Genomic DNA, 20,225 nt, shown 5'->3' with positions numbered 1-20,225 from the left:
TTATTCGCATTTTTTTGGCCAAACGGTTAGTTTTATGATAAAAATTGCTCAGACCAAAATTGTAGATCAAAAAATTATCTACAAAATTGTTATTTGTATTTTTTCTCTTACATTTGTCGTTTCTGAGAAAAAGCCATTCAAATGTAGGCTGGAGCCGTATTCTTCGTGATATGCATGACTATATTGTTGCGCTCTCCGAACATTATTGGACGCGTAACTCGCATACATTCGAATGGCTTTTTCTCAGAAACGGTAAAAATTAGAGAACAAAGTGAAATGACAATTTTTTAGATAATTTTTTGATCTACAATTTCGGTTTGAGCAATTTTTATCATAAAACTAACCGTTTGGCCAAAAAATGCAAAAAAAACTCATTTTTGTGACCTTTGACCTTGAATAAAATGTTTTGCACACGCGTGATTTGCGGGGACTTTTCAGGATTTCATTAGAGTGGTATCCTTGAGGTTCATTCACATTTTCAGCTTGTTGGCAATTTATGCAAGGGTACCCTTATTTTTTGGGCTAATTTGACCGGGCTATAGTCATAGATATTTGATCGCTTTGCAGTAAGAGTTGCCGCCTACATTTTACAAGAAGTTTTTCGACTTGACCGCATGAGAGGCTCGCTAAATTACGATTTCCAGCGTTATTCAAAGACAAAAATCCATGAAGTGTAATAGATAAACATGGAAAGCTTTGGATGAGATTTATAGATTACGATCACTAAATCATAATCAACATCTTGTCACAGAAGTGATTACCTATGAAGGTATATTTGTGCCGTAAAAAAATAATTCGCCAGCTAAGCTGTTTTTTTATGAATTTACTTCGCCATTAATACTGAACATTAGCTAAAACGTTAAATTTTTTCACCGTTTGGGCTTTACGAATTAAGATATAAGATAAGTAACCTAACTTATACTCTTAATTAGCAACGCTTTCCTGCTGTTGGATATAGAAAAAATGGAAAACCCAACACAGAAGTCTGACTGACTGGATTGATTCAGTGCTTATAACTATAGTCTGTATAATATAGTACAATGTATGCATCGATATCATTAATATTTTTCCTGGACTCAAACTTACAAATTACCTGAAATCGTAATGATTTAATAAAAGCCAACAAGAGGAAAGAAAGTTCCGAAATGCTGCAAAGGTGATTATTTAATGAAAAGGGCCTACAAGCTCCATGATAACTAATTACTCTCAGCATAAATTTTGCCAGGGGTCCCGATTTTAAATGCTAATCTTCATCGGCCACTTAAAAAAAACTTTATCGAAATCGAAAATGGCAGTTCAAACAGTCAGAAATCAAGTATTCCGTACAATCACGGCATTAACCCAGCAAGAACAATGATGTATCGACTCAAATAAATCTAAAATGAGAGAAAGATTTCAGGCAGTTAAAATCAATGAAATCGCAAGAAAGATTATGAACATTCCCGGATTATTTGTCACTTGAACGTAGGTAAGACTTAAATACTTCGATGTACAAAAAATTAAAGACATCTCATTTAAGTATTCGGCGGTCATGCAGACGTTACTCCTGTCATCTTCAACATAAAAAATCAATGCCAGTAATATATTGAAAGAAAAAAATCGAAAAAGCGACCAACCTCTATCGAAACCTTGAGTTTAATATTTCTCCAGGTAGAGGGAGAAAAGGAGAACCACCCCTTGCGTTCGACATGCTTCAGATATTTTTGCTATATTTTCCGGTTCTAGAAAAACTGGTAGCGGAATCGAAACCTTTAGAACTTGCGAAGATACACTTTAAAGATAAAATGTACAATTTACAGTCTTAACTACCCTCCGTCCTGAGTAGGAAGATGATTTTCGACAGGCTTAAAGGAATTAATTAAGGATCTCGCCCTCATGAATAACACGAATCCCCGAATCTTATATAATGTAATTTTAGGGTTAGAATTTGTTCCAAAGTTTCAATAATAGAGAGACGGAGGAATTTTCTATCAGTGCAACTTGAAAAAGCCAGCTAAGACATGGATCCTATTTCTGATAGTATGAAATTGAGCAAAGATTTATCCCTCAATACGATTAACTGCCATTAAACTCGATAGAGAAAGGGACTAAACGTCCAACACTTTGACACACACTTATCCTCCACGAAGGCATTTTTATCCCACAACTCGCAACACAATTTTCTCCTTACCCCGGGCGAATCCGCATACTCCCGAGTTCCAACCGCAAATGACCGCACCACCTTCACCCACGGCACGAGCGCACTCATTCCGAGATCGCCGACCCAGCGGAAAACAATGGAAGATAGCAAAGACTTGGAGCGATAACCAGCGAAAAGAGAGGAGTTTGAGCCCCCTCCCCACCGCTCTCCTCAGCAGCATCATCCTTCTCCCTCCTCTTAACTATCAAATCTCTCCGTTGACCCTAACACCCTCCACTGGCAATTCCATTGTTAACGTGACCCCGCCCGCACAGCACCCACCTCCTGGACCAAGTGGGTGGTTGGGAGGAGGGCTCTGAGGAGGAGAATAAAAGGAGACGGCAGCCCTCTACTCATCGCTTAGTCTCAGTGTCAGCCATGGGGACCACACGACTGGCTATTGGTGAGTACCTGTCACAGCCCATGCCCCTTGCTCCGTTTTCATTTCACCCCTTGTCGATTTAAATTTCTGCTCCAATACCAATGGAATTGGATAAAATTTTATGCTTGAGAAACCTGAAGGAGTGAATTTTGAATAAGAACTCCCTAGAAACTTAGAAAATAATAATATATTAGGAGGAAATTTAATGTAATACCTTCAAGTTATTTTTATATAGTTTCGCATGGAAAACCTTAAAATATTGGATTTAACCATGATGTACGAAACGAACCGTAGCAGAAACTGAATTGATTCAGATTAAAGTTTGATTTTAGTCATTTTTAAATTAGGCCACCAGCCATACGAGAATCTCAAGAAGTTAGCGAAATATGTATCCTCAGATGCTAACAAACGTAGTACTGTATGAATTTTCATCCGAAAATTCACCAAACACTGATAATTTCACTCTATGGATATTTAATACCATTATTCGCCACCGGAACGCCTTCTATTTGAAATCCACATTACCATGAAAGACCGTTTTAGTTTCTCAAAAGGTGTGTCATAAATTTAGCATCACGACTTGAAGTTTATTGGATGCGGGAGCACTTGAATCACAGCAATTACATGCAAAAAAAAGAATTCGTATACATAATATTTCGCATGATATTTGTAGCATATAAAAGTTAAGCGGATTGATATCATTTAAGGAAATAGCCTCAGAATAGCCATAGCTGTACTATACACAGTCACCAGCAAGTGCAAATAATCCCGGCTAAGACAAATGAATTGTGGGCTGCCTTCTATAAGAATCGCTAACCTATCCCTTTTATATTGCAGGAATTTTCGCGCTCGCGGTTCTGGGATTCGTCCATGCTGACGGTAAGAACGCATAACTTTTACGAGCATATTTGACGAGTGTTATGACAAGACGGAATAGGATAAGACGATTACTTTTCCTTCCTCAGATGGTTTCTTCGGGAGTGGCGTCGAGACGGTGTACAGATACTTCGCCGATGTAAGAGCAGAGAGCCAAGTCCCACAGGAATACGCATCGCAGTTTGGAATCAAGGCGGACCTCCACGTTCAAAGCATCGAAGGTTCAAAGGCCATCTTCCAGGTAATACCTCTCCTTAGCTTGAGAGAATTTCTCTAATATTTGTAAATTTAACAAAATCCGAAAGAAGATAAGTTGTTTAAGCAGCATACAAGTTGCTATTAAGTCGGCAAGTTTAACGGAATACAAAATAAAGCCGAGCAATAAGCATCATTATTTAAATATTGATTTATTCCAAAAATAACACCGTCTATTAATCTTTGATTTTGTTTATTTTTATATTCATTCCTACTTTTTAGAAAGATAATGGGCGGTTCGTACTTATTTATGCCCAATTGCTCAACTATATGAGACTTTGAAGTATTTCTTTCCACGGCAACCCTCATTCCTGATAAATAATGATAGTGCATATAGGCCGGTGATTTCCCTGCAATTTTTTAAATATATTACAATGTACTACTCAATTACGATGCCCACGGAGGAAATGGAATACCATTGGGGCTCTATATAACGTCTTGGATGGCGAAAACATTATTCACTCCGAGAAATTATATTGACTCAAAAGATCTAGCAAATACTTATTTCTCCGACGGCTCTCAAAATTCATATTGTATAGTCGTCCATTCAAATTTAAGCCCGAATTTCTTATTTCGAACTCCCATTACCTATTATTAGATACTTGATAGTGATTCGTTGAGTAAAATCAAATAAAGGATCTAGAACTGAGAGATCATTGGACGCTTAACTCACATTCTTACGCGAAGCACTATTCAGTTTGAGGAGAGAGCACTTATAACGGCAGCTATTTTCATTGCTTGATGGGAAAGAAGATTTCCAATATTAAATACCTGAACGCAATGTTTCCCATAAGTTTCAAAAAGAAAATAGCATTTTAATAAAGAAAGATGAATATTCAGAAAACCTCAAATGGGCTCTAATAATACCTTCTCTATTGCAGTTCCAAGATGTCAGCTACCAGGTGTCAAATGGGAAGCTAGACACGCACGACTTTTCCGATGCAAAGTTCGTCGCTTCACCACCAGAAAGCGATGTCCTCAAGCAGCCGTTCGAGGTCGTCTACGAGGGAGGAAAGGTAAGACCTGAAACACTTTTATATTACACAAATTATATATTATTATAAACTATATAATATATATATTATTATTAACACACATTTATTAATTATAATCCATTGAGCTCACCAATATATAAGCAATTTATCATGAGTAGAAATAGGGATGACGCTCATAAATGCTATGTGATAAATTTGATACCAGCTTCAAACACCAAAAAATTCACTTCTACTTCTATGCATCTCCAATAATGAGTTCTCGCCCTTAAAAACGGCACATGAATAGAGCATTTTCTAAGCAACCAAAGCCTTCATTTGTATTTTTTTAACTACGCATGAGTAGTTCGCTCCAAAAATTGCTTTAAGAATGTCATATAACCATTATTCTGCCTCATGACTCAAACACCAATCTCTTTAAATATATGCGCTTGAAAATTATAAATATTTTCTCAGGTCAAATCCGTGCTGACGTCCGAGGAGCCACTGTGGTCTACGAATATCAAGAAGGCCGTGGCTGCCATCTTCCAGTTGGACCTTCCACAACTCCACTATGATACGCCAAGTAACTTCTGGTCCGAGGAGGTAGGTGAACATCACCAGCAGTGCCGCAAAACTCGGAATATTTATTTTACCACAGTAGTTTAAGCTCTTAGCACCAATTTCACCGCAGCGCGGCCTAAGAGCACGCATCGCCTGCTAAAAATTCTTGTACAATGAAAGACGATACAAATTCTCAATTACAGTCAATTCATTCACCGAATCAATTTCTACACCAAAAAATGATTTTTCGATTGGAAATATTTTTATTGCATAAGATTTTTCTTCCAAAAGAATTAGGTGTGCACTGCATTGAATCCATTTAGCTACCATGTGTGCAAAGAAATCAATTCCACCGATTCTTTCTATTGCAGAAATCATTGTTCGGAAAGTGCAACATTGGTTACACAATCCTTCCTAAGGAATCAGGCTATGTTGACGTCATGAAGATGCAGGAATACAGCCAGTGTGAAAAATTCCCCACCAGGTACTTCAGCAACGGCGAATACGAAAAATGCAAATATGATCATCAGGTAAGTTTTAACTTTAACAGCATGTGATGTCAACAACGGAGCTTGTGGAGGACATATAAATCATAAATATATTCGTCTGCCGCAGGAGAATTATCTGTTGATGGGTGGAACCAGATACTACAAACTTTCCACGGAGGGCGGATTGAAAATCAAGGAAATCTACGCCAAATCCGTCGCGGCAGCTGTACCCTTCAACGGTGCTTCAGACGATCAATCGGTTCTCGTGAGGTGAGTAACAAATCACCCTTTAAAGATGTTCTCAGACAAGTTCATTACACGCAAAAAGTCTCCTTTCCAAGCACAAAAACAAATTTTCCCAACGTAACATGGCCAAATTTAAATTTATACGGGAAAATTAAAAATTGCAAAGAGATATACTCTTCGCGGCAAGTTTCAATTTATGAAAGAAAATTTAAAACTGTATCAGAATATATATAATACCAACTAAATATTCAGCCACGAATGTGATCAGTTTCTTTTTCCCTGGAGTGTACAATAGGCAATTGATCCCTATTTGGTAAACCATATTTAATTTTCATGGTGAAAATAAAAACTCATCGAAACTAGTAGACTGTTAAAATAAAAGTTTGTGGAATAGTACTGAGTTTTTGTTTCACCATGAACATTTCGTCGTTCCACCAAGTAACGCCCGAATCAGTTAATTATAGGAGTCTAAAACACTCGTATTAAATACGAATGTGATATTGCTAATTCCAGTCCCTGCTTACTATAACTCTACTGGACAATTGTGCGTACACCTGCATTTTGCTTTCGTCGAAAGCATAATATGAAAAACTTTATTATAAATCAATTTTATTTGAGGGCTTTATAAGATCCATTGAGTTAGCATATACACCGAATTAAGAAACTTTTTTTCCGTAGAAGTAAATCCAACTGACCTTTGAGTTGATTTATATCAAGAATTGTTCCGAATTATTCTAAATTATGGAGAGTCTTTAGATAAATGTATGATAAATATTTCATTCCTCAGGCAAAACTTCACCTTTGTGTCCGTTAAGCCCATCGCCCAACAGATTAGTTTCACCCCGGCGCATGAAGAACAGGACCTCACATACGTCATTCCCAGCTACTACAACGCAGATGGTACAATGGCTGATGTCACCGGCGGTCGCGTCCATTTTGCTAAGGAAGAAATTATGGATAAGGTAATTTATTTTATGATTTTTTATCCAAAAAAACCTTAATCACCTCAGATCAAAACGTCCTATCTCTTTAAATCCCACGCATGATATTTAATTGAAAGTTTATTCATTTCGAATACTCCGAAGGTTTTAAGCGATAACTTGGAAGCTAGGTTTAATACTAGGAATATCTTCAATCCAAAAAGCTTTCGCTAATGATAAAATAGTACTATTCGAATAACGACAAAAGAAAATGATTAACTCACTAACCAATAAGAGTTATAGTTAAATAACTTGTTGGAGCTTGATTCTTGAATTAAAATCATTACGAAAAGCCTTAACATACGACAACTCATGTCTAGCTGTACTTACGCAGTATGTTCCATCCCAGGTATACAAGTCCTTGGAAAAACTGGTCCACTACATGGACGAGATGAAGGTTGTCGCTGACACAACAACACTCAACCGCCAGGTGATAGAACCAGTCACCTACTACCTCGGATTGCTGGACGCTACGAGCCTGGCTGAGTGTTTCGACAAGTACAGCAAGCCTAAAACACCATTCGAAGAGAAGATGAGGTAAGTTATGTTCAAATTTGACGGTTAAAAAAATGAATGTAATATTCATTGCAACTAATTTAACTATAACTTAAACGTAAATCAAACGAAGGCTTAAGTTTGCAACGGAAGTGATGCGCCTCTAATGCATTTATAATGATAATTTCTGGCTTTCTCGGAGGGTAGTGAATAATTTTTGGCTTAAAAGGCTTAATATAAATGTGTGACTATTTACTTCATTGACGGGGTAAGATTTTTCCACGTAAATATTTCACTTCGTGGCGCTAATGTTAGTAGTAATAAAGACCGTAAATTTTCAATTGGATTAAAATAGATAAACTTTTTAATTGCTAAATGGAAAATTTTTACACGAAATCTCAAAGAAATTAAGATAATAATAATAATTATTATTATTTGTTTGGTATGTTTTTATTTCCTTGCCATTTTTTTCGATCACATTTTTTTAACAACATGCACGAACATGATTTGACGGAAACAGTGCAAAAACATTTTCACGTTGCAAATTGCATTTCAATGCGATAATGGCGAAGTGATGTCGAGACACCGTATACAGTGAATAACTCTCATTTCCTACTCATTGTGTGTAGTTCATACCTTTTTTTCCTTCTCATTCGTACACATTTCATAACTATAAAACACGCTCACCATTGCAGGGGCGCCTTCCTGGAGATGGCCGCTCAAGTCGGGTCCAAGGCTAGCGTGATGTTCATCCGCGACATGATTGTGAGCCACAAAATCCCCGACTCTTTTGCCTCCGAAATTCTGCGCTTGGCGCCTCTCTACGTCCGCGATCCAACCGCCGCCATGGCCAAGGAATACGAGGTACTGAACACTATTTAATCTCTTCATGAGAGCATTGTATACACTTTCATTACATTATTAACCCTAAGAGTGCCGGGGAGCGCTTCTCCTATCTCTCGCGCAAAGTGCCAGGACCGCAATAGCGCTCATCCCGCAATGTCACTCTAAGATGCTGATAGTTCACTAATCATTAAATAGTCAATATTCATTTCCTTTTGACATCAATTATTTTCTTTAAATTATAGAAATTAACTCAGTTTACCAAAAATTCGTCAAATAATACATTAAAACGGTGAAACCACGCATAATAAAGACTTCCTAAAGTTTTTGAATATATACCTTTAGTTGTTTTTGAGACCTAATTTTTTTCCCTAACCTACTGCAGAATCAACAAAAATGCCTCGGCATTTTTAGCATATTAACTAAAACATCGGCTGGCACTCAAAGGGCTAAATAATATTTCAAGAAATGATTCCGAAGAAGTTGCATAAAAATCCGTTTCCCTGAATTTCAGGCTATACTCAATGTAGACATGGACGCCAGAGTGAAGAACAGCGCAGTCCTCAGCGTAGCAAACATGGCGTCTGTCGCCTACAAGAAATTCCACGACACCGAGATGTTCAATCACTTCGCCGACATGTTCTTCGAGTCATTCAAGAGTGAGTACCTCAGATTTTCCAATTTACTCATTCCATCATTGAAACCTTCTAGCGGGAAGTGCACGCAGGGAGCTCTTACGGAGTCAACCGCAAGGGCCTCTGTGGAATTCTTCAATACATCCTATGCCGACTTTTATCGGTAAATGATATTAGCAAAAATATTAAATATGAAATAATACCATAAGCACTTTTTTCAATAATAAATATTTAAACAGCTGGAGAATATTTCCATCATTTCGTTCTCCAAATAGCTTGTCATTTTGAACACTATTTTTAAGCTCATGGTAACAGTTCTGAAATTTTCAAAATACGTCCAAAGGAGCAATGAAATGGAAGGATCACTGATTTAACTCTACGTTTGATGTCATTCGCTCAGTAAAACCATCGATGCTCTAAGCGATTACTCAAACACTTTATTTCAGCTGCCACGAAGTATGGAGTGAAGCTCAACTATTTGACCGCACTAGTGGACTTGGCCGAAGGAAAAGCCTTTGATTACCTGGTGCAGGTCGTGAAAGACAAGACCATCTCCAGTCACTTGAGATACGTCGCACTTTGGGGAACTCACGCAGGAGCAATAAAATACCCTACCAAGGTACGAAAGTTTTTGATAAGCCAAGCTTATTTCCTTATGTATTAAAATTTTGCTTCTCCTTTTCTCCATACACGTTGTAATCTATTCTAAAATCCGTGACCTCAGGTCTACAACCTGTACTGGCCCATATTCACCGACTACAAAGAACCAGTGGAAATGCGCGCAGCAGCCATGAAACTCCTCATGACCACGGATAAAAGCTTCGACCGCTTCCTGAGCATTTTCTGGTACATGCAATCAGAGCCAAGCAGCCAGCTGTACTATTATTTCTACACTGGTCTCCAGAGCATCAGCAAAACCCAGCATCCTTGCGACAAGACCATGTAAGTCGACCGATTATTGATGATATTGTGACATAATTGAGTTGCATCGACGTTACTTGTATCTATTCTCATTTTCCACAAAGTCAATTATCTAAATTTGGGATCGGGCTTCCGTGATTATTTACCGTCCTGAACTACTATTTCAGTGGACACCATGCTGAGCGCTTCATACGCTACGCCAAGGTACCATCCACCACCTATCTCTTCACTGGCGATTATTACATGGATTACATGGACCCCGAACATTCCATCGGAGGCAGTTCTAAGGTCTCATGGATTGGAGATGCTCACACTGGAGCCCCTAACCTCTTCTACTTTTCCATGGGAGGATACTTCTCCGGCTGCACCAATGAATACTTTGCTGTAAGTCCGCTGCGAACTAGTAACAAAAATGTAGCTTCGAGAATTCATATCAATCATAACAATGGGTGTTATTTCAAGATCATTTTACCATGCAAGTCAATTTTACGTGAGTATTTGAAATTATTTCGACCTGCGTTAGGGACTTAATATTTTATTTTCACTTGATTTCACACATTTTTACATGCATTTTAGAAATCACTTCAATCCATGGCATTAACAAGTATGTTGCCCAGGAAGATTCAAATCCATCCTAACTGTAGTCTTTTTCTTAAAGTCGGAGAATAAAGATGATCTATTTATAAATATTTGCGTCAATTTGCAGGTTCAAGTAAGACTTGGAGGAGTGGTTGAATCAATCACGAACCAACTGCTTAAGGTAGACAGGGAGGCTGTCAAGATGGGAGATTTAATAAAGATCTTGGAGGGACTGCACATCAAGCCCACAGGCCTTGCGCCATTCCACGTTGAATTCATATTTTACACCAACCTCCGCATCGTTGAGACGCTGTACTACGACGAAACCAACTTCATGAAGTTGGTGGACGGTAAGTATCTCCAACTTCTCCCTAATGTGGACATAAAAATAAGAAGCAACTTTAAATATAATCAATAATTTAAACAATCCCACCTAATTTTACAAAACACAAGAAGTTTGAAAAAATGACACAAAATGACTGTCCACCTAGCTGATAATTGATGAATGCTGGAATTGATATATAAATGAATGCCATAATAATACTCCATCAAGCTATCATCGGTGAATAAGAAGTTATATTCCATACATTGCTCAACGTTTTCAGTGGTGATACCCAGCGTGTTTCAGCCCATTCATTCATTATTCACGTAAGGTTAAGGTCACGTATTCACGTATACATTTCATCTTCGTCTTCGTTCCACAGACATTAAGGGCATCGGCAGCAGCCTTCAACGCGACTTCAAGATTCGCCAGCACAACATCCTTTACACCACCATCCACGAGTATGTCCAGCCAACGGACATGGGTCTGCCAGCTGTTTGGAACGTGGCCGTGCCTTACATTCAGACCATCGTCGGTGACTTCACTCATGACACCACGGGACCCCGCATCACTCGCAAGAACTCCTTGGAATTCAGGTGAGTAATCACTTACGTCCGTCGAATTTCCTAATAATGTATTTCAAGAATCGTTGCTTAATTACTCACAATTATTCCTCGCTTGATTTAATGTTCCTGGCTAAAACGAGTCACTAAATGTACATACAAATCACTATCGCAGGTCTTAGTAATAGTTCTAATTTGGTTTCTTCGTCCGTCGACGGTTATGGTCATTTCCCACATCTCAATTGTGTAAGTTGAATGATAAATAGGTTTTATTGATAAACATAGTAAATAGAGACATTTTATTAGCTGCCTGTATGAAAAGTTAAATAGTTCTATCTTTGTCGTAACGTAAAAACGCATAACTAGTTAAAGAGTGCAATTTCTTTTTAAAAGGTCTCAAACGTAACTTAATGCATCTGACCCATCATGTAAATGGAATTCACTTAATTAAGTTTTTTTCCACATTATCCAACATGTCAACGACCTATTATATGCAATACCTCGCGCGTCTCATCTAAAATTTCCTCCTTTAGGTATGGACGCACGGGAGGCAACTCCCTGAGCTTCTACAACCCCTTCGGAGGCATGTGGCAAGGATCCTACCGCACATACGTCCACATGTACACCATTCCCATCAACAATCACATGAGCATCGATTTCTCACAGAAACACTTCAAGTTCGCCATGGCCAGAGATGGTTAGTATGCAAGCGAAAGTTCAAATGTGATAATTGATTTGAAATTCCTGTGAAAGAGCTACACAAAAAGCACCAGCATACTAAACAAGCGTTAACAATGGCATAATAATGTTTTAACCTGACTGGCTCAAAACAAATAACATTTTGCAGGAACAAATTCCGATAAATTCATTTATACTGATAACTTCAACTACCCTAATTTTATGTCATTTACTGCAGATAGTCATTACTTTTATCCGTAGTGGAATAAACGTCATACGGTGGTTGACAAATATATTTCTAACTGATAATAACTAATAGAAATTTTGTATAAACTTTCTGACAATACTTAAACAAATAGAAAAAAATATTCACCAAGGTAAAATAGTCAATGAACTTCCTCACAATCAGAAATGTGGCCAAAAAATTATTTTAATCGAAATATTTCAATTCCTCCATCCTCAAAACCAAAAGAAACTAAGGATCTCAACTTGGGCTTGGTGTACCACGTGAGGACTCAGACCTTCGCCACCGACCACGTATCTGACGATACTCTTCACAAGTCTTGCCCATCTTGCTCAAGATTCGAAACCGTTCACAAGTCAGGACGTGCAGACCGCGGGGTAAGTTGAAATATAATGCTATCACCATTATATTAACACTGAAGTATATTTACATTAAACTATTATTCAATAAATTTTCAATTATTCTACCAGCAAAACTCAAAAAAAAATATTTGAAATCATCAATACAATTTCATGAGCAAATGCATCCACAAAAAAACTAATCCCACAAATCACACTAAAAACACAATAGAATGTTCGACGATATAAACTGGATGACGAAAATGGTTATCATAGTTAATGAAATTTCATGTTCAATTTTCAGTTCAACGTATTCACCTTTGAAAACAAGTATGATGGAATGAAGTACTCCGTTGATGTATTCGACTGCGACCAGTATGAGACACGCTACGAGCTCTTGCCATTGGTGGAGAGGATGTTCGACACCAGCCACATTAATGCGTAAGTAATAAAGCGGCATCATAAAAATACATCATTGCCAAATGCTCATATACATCGTCATATTTATGCTTACTCAAATTCTCAGGTATGGAAATATTCTCGGCGAAATCAACATGTTATTCCGCAAAATGCACACATACCTTGGCCTTTCACCGAAAGCAGGAAGCTGTGGAATCATTCTTCAGGCTCTTCCAAGCACAAAATACCCCATCAACCAGGTTAGAAAAATCGAAATATCTGTATGGCATAATACCTGTGAAATATTAGTTAATGGATGTTTTCACTGACACATCCTTGTCGTACCATTTATCATCAGATGGAAGGAGTTGTTCAAATGATAACCGATGATCAAACGGAGGTCCAAAGCGCCTCAGTCTTCCCTGGTGGAAGAAGCACTGTCCGCGGATCCGTGATGTTCAAGGATGACTCCAAGGTTTACCACACCTTCAACTTCAATGCTTTCCTGGATATGCCTCCCAACCACATCAACAACCATCTCGGCATCAGGATTACCAAGAGTACTCCATCAGAAAAGGATTACAAGGTATTCAATCATAACATTTAAATCCTGGGATTGCAACTCTGCAGCTCTTTTTTCCATTCTAACGTCTTGACACTCATTCGGGTACTTCGGCTTCCATTTTTTCCTGCATCATATAACCTCCTACTTCATTTAATTACTATGTCTTTTGATACGCCTAATCGACCTCGGCCTTTTCTAGAATACGGTTGTCCATAGATACGCACTTTTCTTCTTTACCTCGCATTGTTTCTCACTCTATCCGTGTATTCGATCTTAATCATCCATCTCCACCACCAGGCCATGAAAACTTTCATTTCTGATCTCGTTTTGTAATTTCCCATATCACTGATCCATAGAGTACTACTAATAATATTGCCAATGCTACAAGGAATTGACATCACGAAAATGGCGACATTTTAACTCGAATAGACCCGATGGCCTACTAATGCACAAAATTCTTGTTTTTCTAGGTCTGTGTCGACGCCGAGGCCACGTACCCCGACTGGCCATCAGATCACTTCGCCATTAGGAAGCCAAAGGATGAGGAAATGACGAGCAAGTTCTCCGTGGCATGGGGAGAGACAACCGACGGAAAGTGCCCCACCAACGGCCACGGCTTCAAGGTATGTTATCAATTGCATCCACCCGCTGCTAAATCCCAATTTCCTACGAGCATCTCTTTTCTTTAATGAGAAATCCTTATTTAAAAAGAAATATAAGAAACGTCAAAGAGAACCAACCAAACAATCAAGATTAAATTCACCCTAGGTGGGTAACGGAGCTAATTGCAGTGACATATCTAAATATTTTTAACAATTCTAATAAGTAAAACGAAATATATATCAAGCTAACGCTCAAACGCAGGTAATCAATTAAGGGACCATTTCAATGGCTGTTATATAAAATACGAATAATGTCAACCGCTAATTTATTACGCACATCTCGCGTTGCTGAATTGAACGCATTGTGAATGGAATCTATTCTTATCTGTATTTCCTAGTTCCCCTTACTAACTTAAAATAACGTTTACTCTCTTTATATCCCCCACGAAATATAATGGACAATTTTTATTTTACCCCAGGCCAAATTCACGGGTACTCCCGTCGAAGTTGACCACGAGCGGTATCCTTATAGCGAGTGCGTCAAGGACAGCGAGAAGCCAGAGTGGAAGGGAAAACCATACAAGCCCGTGACAACTGCCTGCTTCCAAGCCGCCTACGACTCCACCGTCCTGCGCAAGTACATTGGATACGCCAAATACTACAATGTGAGTGCATGTCAACGGAGAATGAGGGGATAATTAAGATTTCTGATAAAATATGTGATGTAGAGACGGATGAAATACACTTCCCGTTTCTTTTTTAGATACCAGAGGAGTTCATCAAAGCCGCCAAGATGGTCTACGAAACAATAGGGGACGCTTTCCACGTGCACGAGATCTCCGAAGATCATCACATCACCGTACAGGTGCCAGCCACAACCGAGGGACACTCTGGCTCGGGCAAGACCGGAGCTTTGAAATACGAGTTCGAGTTCGAAAAGGACAGGTGAGTTTCATGATATATCGCATTTTTACACCCTGATTTCTTTTTCCATCAACCACAGCACCGTTGTCCTCGTCCTTTTTCTATTTTATGCTCCTTTCCCTTTCTTCCCTAACCTCTGAGTTTATTTGTATGTTTACAATAATAAATTGTACCAGTTCCACATCAGCATTTCCAGACAATTCTTTTTTCTTCCAGGCCATACGCTGACTTCCACTTTGGCTGGGAAGGAGAAGAGGAGGAAGAGCACTTCTTGGTGGACTTCGAAGAAGATATGGCGATACTGAGCTCTCGTTTCTTCTTCTTCAGGCGCTGGGGATACAAATCTGGTTTCCTAAGTAAGCCACATTGATGCAAACTTACCTCCCCTTCCCACATGGTACAAATGAATATCAATTTCTTCAATTCTTCAACCAACATTTCATAACTCCATTTTAATATTAAAAAATTAATTCAATGTGAGCCGGAGAGACGTAGCCATTTTGCAAACTTCTCAAGATTTATAAATATATCGTATTGAGATATCCGGTTATAATTTATTTTTACCGAATCATGTTCTAGGCTCCTGTGTTGTGACCCCATCCACCGTGCTCACCCTTGACAACGACACCTACCACTACCACTCCTCCCACTGCTACACCCTCTCCAGCGCTGACTGCTCTGATCATCCCAAGTACGCCGTCTTCACCAAGAAGGTTGAGGGACCTTACGATCTGGTAAGAGAAACATTCCCGTAACATAAATTCAGTTTCGACACTTCGATGTAGCAATTATTAATGAAAAACTAAAAATAATCACCTTTGCCGCAACGCCTTCATTTCAAAAATAGTTCAATGGTCTTGATGAAGCAGAACCCTCCTACTTTCTTCTCACCTCAGGTTCAATAAAATACTACAACAATATTCAAGACATAAAAGTCGAATTGCTGCCATTATTACAGTTTCCCTCAACAAAATCACACATTTTTTCTGCGGTCAAAGCCAAGATCCTGAGCGTTAATAAATCAGATTTGCTTGATACCTAGTTCATAATATTCTAACCTTTAAAAGGCAAGTTAAGACTTCTTGGGATTATTCTTTCCCACACTGGCTCCACAACGGCTGCTTTACAATCACTTCAGTTGAAACATTACTTCTCAGATATCCAAAAAATATTCTATTAGCCCTGTGACTATTCATTGGAGAGCCATTTTCAGTGTTCTTTAGCATAGAAATTGAGGCTTTCTAGCATTTCCGTTCATTTTATAATGGTGTCATTTCACGTATTTTCAGGCCGTCAAATTGTACGTCGGTGGAAATTACCTCGAGATCGTTCCTGACGTCAATGGACACTTCCAAGTGAACGTCAATGGCCATGAAGTTGCCGGAGGCCTCAAGAACGGATACCAATATCCTGAGGGCGAACAGTTCTACGACTTCAAGTAAGCATGAATTTAATCCCGAGAGTGATTCACCCTCCCCTGAGGTAATTCTTAGATTCTCCTCCAGAGAGCAAAAAATAATTGTTCCCTCAACGTCCTCTTACGTCAGATTTTAAGCTATCTCTACTGACTAGCACTGACGTTTGAAACGGACAAAGCATTTAAATTTCCACCATCATTAACCTTCACTCCAAAATTCACATATTACAAAAACGTTAAGTAAAAACCTTTATTTAAGTAAACGGAAATCCAATTTATTTCATCAAGTAATTCATCCTCGATTCAGATGATCTTCTTTGATCCGCTCCAATGAGCGAAAAAATCTGTGTTCAGTCAACGCCTTCGTACGGCATCTTTTATGCAATCTATACAGACTAAAACTTACGTCAGACACAGATACATCACTGTATTTGCCACTTTTTTTACCATCCTTCACCCCGCAATTCACATTTTAACACAAAACCAATGTTTTTCCTCCATAGGCTTTGGCACAAGGACGGATTCGTGACTCTCTTCTCTCAGCTCTCAAGAGTGATGGTTGAATACACTGGACACTCCGTCAGTGTAACTGTTCCCGGCATGTACCGTGGACACAACTGCGGCATTTGCGGCAATTACAACAGCGACTCCATCTTCACTGAAAGGCAAGAGGTCTCAAAGACCTGCCCCTTCGACGCCGAAGTCGGAAACTACCTTGGATACAGGTAAGCACGAAAGAGTATCCAGAATGCCACAATAACTTTTCGATTTCACCACAAGTCACTAAGCTTAAGGCAAAATTATTGATTGGTATAATTGTTTGTACAAAATTGGACTTCATTAATTCAGGCATAAATAATTGAAAAATCTAAGACATTTATCACTTCATTTCAACTCTAAAATACACCATTTATGATTATTCAGTTAATGGCGACATGTAATAGGTATACCATACACAGCATGAAACTATTTAAAACTTATTTGGTGATCTAACACTTACTTTTAACCTTCAAACGGACCGAAAAGATTGATTTCGCAGCGATAATTTAACAAATCAATATACTCTCCATTTATGAATTTGAGAACGAAATGAAAATAAATTTACTGTATATTTTTCCTTCATTTACTTTCAGGTACACCGTCTTGGGTGAAAAATGTCCCGAAATCACCGAGGATATGACTAAGCATGTAACATGCAGCGAACATCATTAAATCAACATCTACATTGCTCATATTGACTGCATCATGTAAATCGACTCCAACTGCTTACTTTGATACCAAATAAAAAAACGTTCTGAACACAACTTGTTTATTTGAAAACCACTTTCCTTAATTGATAATTATGAACTATATCTGGATAAAGAGACACCCATTAATTATTAAGTCCAACATTACACGGTAAAGTCCTATTAGTCATGCCTTCATTGGTGTATTTGGGGATAATGTATGGGTATAACTCTGTACCAAATTTAAATTGAATTCAACGATGGAAAACAGCAGCAATAAATTTTTACTGTCCAAAATGCGAGCGAGAAATTTTGTAAGTGACGGAAATGTACTGACAGCCGGAGTCCAAGGGATAAGACGGAACAACTAATGAATATAAACACCCACATTGAAGTGTTAAAATCAATTCAAAAGCAAATTTGCAGATCATCTACTCTCGTAACGTTAATTATATGGAATGGAATTTCGCTAGACTTAATATGCCTTCACTGGAATCTTTTCAATCATTTGGCCATAATTGTGGAAGTTTAATTCGTGTAATTTATATTATCATTAATAGTAAGTCAAATTTTATTTCATGACTTTGCTTATTTCTAAGTAATGTGATGCTTGACTAATTATTGTAGACGTTCTCTGGGTTGCCACTGACCAGTGTAGTACATTAGTAGTAATGTTGTACATAAGTGGACAAAAACTAGGGAAGTAACCATGAGTAGCCAACCAACGAGAGAAAGCTAATTGAAGTCCTTCCTTCAAGATAAAAAAGAATTCCTCCATCAGAGCAGGGGATGAATAAAGCTAAATGGGAGAGGATGATTGACTTGTTCAGGAATCATGGGTATTATCGTTTCTTCGCCACATATTGCCCCGTGTTCGCATTTATGTAAAGTTTGAGTTTCATTGAAATTTATTTTCCACATTAGTCGTAAATATAATAGCAAGAAAGGGAAAAAGAGTTACCCATAATAGTGCCAAATTCTTATTTACAATGGAACCTCGTTTAAACGATTAGGCACTATAATGAGCCCCCGCTATTACGAGACAGCAGATGCACCGTCAAAGACTTCGAGGGCTCCAGGTGAACCCTCATAAGGATACAACACACCGGGGCCAGGAACCAAGCCCGAGGCTTAAACGCCCGGTCACCCGGGGAGGGGCTGGAGAGGAAGGAAAAAGGATAGAGGCGCCGTCGCGATTGGAGCCCGCCGACGCCTCTGGGAAAGGATAGGAGCGGAAGGGAGGGACGGGGAAAAACACCTTAACGCTACAGAGCGAAAAGGGCCCACTAAATAGCGAAACCAAGCATACGCAATTTCTCTTCCACCATCCCGAGGAGATTTTCCTATGAGGAAGAAAAATCCCAGATAGGGACAGTGGGAAGATGCACCGTCAATTGGCATTATGATTAGCATGTAAATAAATCCGTTTTTACGAGGCCCTTTTGGTATCCGCACTCGCCATTGCGAGAGTTTCCATTGCCGAAAAACCAGTACCAAAGAGTCTCTTATCTCTGTAAATGCTAGGGATCTGTTATTAATATTGTTGGCATAGAGTACTCAGTCTCAATTTTATGTGGTTAACGGTCGTTCGATATAAATGTAGTTTATTTTGGTGAAAAAATGTGGCACTAACGTACGCGAATGCTCGATTTTCTTTTGTTCCTCGGGCAGCAGGAAGCAATCGATAGCAAACCCGCACGTCCGAGTAGAGAGCATTTGAAAGGTAGACCCCATCGCCAAACAAAAGCAAAACGCCAAATGTTAAGCGAGAAAATGATAATTATAGTGTCCTAAGAGAGGGGCGTATTGTCTGAAAGTGAACAGGGCCGGAGACATAATTTATCTTCCTCTTCACAATTTTAAAAAATAAAGAGAGGATTAGACCTGCGTGGTGCGGGACGGCAAATCATTACAGCATAAGCGCCGGAGGAATGCAGAACATGAAGAGTGGGCAGGAGCTTTGTTCGGCTGATTTTGCCAACTTCGATCTGCAGAAACTCCTGAGAATGGCCCTATGGTTACGGAGAATCGATAACTTCAAGTGCTCGGAAGGTTGGTTGTGCCAATTTAAAGAGCCAATGGAACCTCCCTTCATAGTTACTAATGAAACCCGCGGAGTAAAACCCGAAGCCGTGGAAGAAAGGACTCCGATCCTAGCGGAATATCTTAATAAATATTCCCCGCGTGATATAATGGTACTCTTCTACAACCTACTCCCCGTCAAAATCCTTGCAGTATACGGGGTGTTTCTTAATAAGATGCTTCTACAAGCAGATAATGCGCTGTTAGCGATGACATCAGATGCTGCGCTTTTAGTTTATTTAGGAAATGTGCCGAGTGATATATTTAGATTTAGGAAATATGCCAAGTGGATGTGACAAATATAAATATAATTCAAGGACTGAGTCATTTGTAGTAGCAAACAGACCCAAGTAAATTTGATATAAACGCTGTTTTCTTTATATGGGGCCAAAGATATTTAATTTACTGCCCGCTAGAATTTAAAAAAATAAAACCTCAAATTCATTGTCAA

The 20,225-nt window shown here is 38.7% G+C and overlaps 1 protein-coding gene across 1 annotated transcript in view; it reads left to right on the top strand.

The window, feature by feature from the left end:
- Positions 1–17,767, top strand: part of LOC124164991 — a 39,668-nt gene extending 21,901 nt beyond the window's left edge. The window contains exons 2-30 of the mRNA XM_046542230.1: positions 2,455–2,582; positions 3,399–3,440; positions 3,527–3,678; positions 4,574–4,708; positions 5,141–5,269; positions 5,599–5,757; positions 5,843–5,985; positions 6,749–6,923; positions 7,291–7,478; positions 8,132–8,300; positions 8,794–8,938; positions 9,361–9,533; positions 9,639–9,856; positions 10,003–10,219; positions 10,542–10,764; positions 11,119–11,332; positions 11,833–11,996; positions 12,450–12,598; positions 12,864–13,000; positions 13,086–13,218; positions 13,317–13,544; positions 13,994–14,146; positions 14,605–14,790; positions 14,889–15,070; positions 15,266–15,405; positions 15,629–15,783; positions 16,339–16,487; positions 16,970–17,191; positions 17,600–17,767. Coding sequence (XP_046398186.1) covers positions 2,455–2,582; positions 3,399–3,440; positions 3,527–3,678; positions 4,574–4,708; positions 5,141–5,269; positions 5,599–5,757; positions 5,843–5,985; positions 6,749–6,923; positions 7,291–7,478; positions 8,132–8,300; positions 8,794–8,938; positions 9,361–9,533; positions 9,639–9,856; positions 10,003–10,219; positions 10,542–10,764; positions 11,119–11,332; positions 11,833–11,996; positions 12,450–12,598; positions 12,864–13,000; positions 13,086–13,218; positions 13,317–13,544; positions 13,994–14,146; positions 14,605–14,790; positions 14,889–15,070; positions 15,266–15,405; positions 15,629–15,783; positions 16,339–16,487; positions 16,970–17,191; positions 17,600–17,678 — 4,687 coding nt within the window. The 3' untranslated portion in view covers positions 17,679–17,767. The remainder of the gene's footprint in view (positions 1–2,454; positions 2,583–3,398; positions 3,441–3,526; positions 3,679–4,573; positions 4,709–5,140; positions 5,270–5,598; positions 5,758–5,842; positions 5,986–6,748; positions 6,924–7,290; positions 7,479–8,131; positions 8,301–8,793; positions 8,939–9,360; positions 9,534–9,638; positions 9,857–10,002; positions 10,220–10,541; positions 10,765–11,118; positions 11,333–11,832; positions 11,997–12,449; positions 12,599–12,863; positions 13,001–13,085; positions 13,219–13,316; positions 13,545–13,993; positions 14,147–14,604; positions 14,791–14,888; positions 15,071–15,265; positions 15,406–15,628; positions 15,784–16,338; positions 16,488–16,969; positions 17,192–17,599) is intronic.
- Positions 17,768–20,225: the final 2,458 nt, after the last annotated feature.

The sequence above is a fragment of the Ischnura elegans genome, chromosome 9 (genome assembly GCF_921293095.1).
Source record: "Ischnura elegans chromosome 9, ioIscEleg1.1, whole genome shotgun sequence".
In the NCBI taxonomy this organism is placed as follows: Eukaryota; Metazoa; Arthropoda; class Insecta; order Odonata; family Coenagrionidae; genus Ischnura; species Ischnura elegans.
The sequence above is the reverse complement of the archived record's forward strand: the minus strand, read 5'-3'. Positions and strand labels throughout refer to the sequence as shown.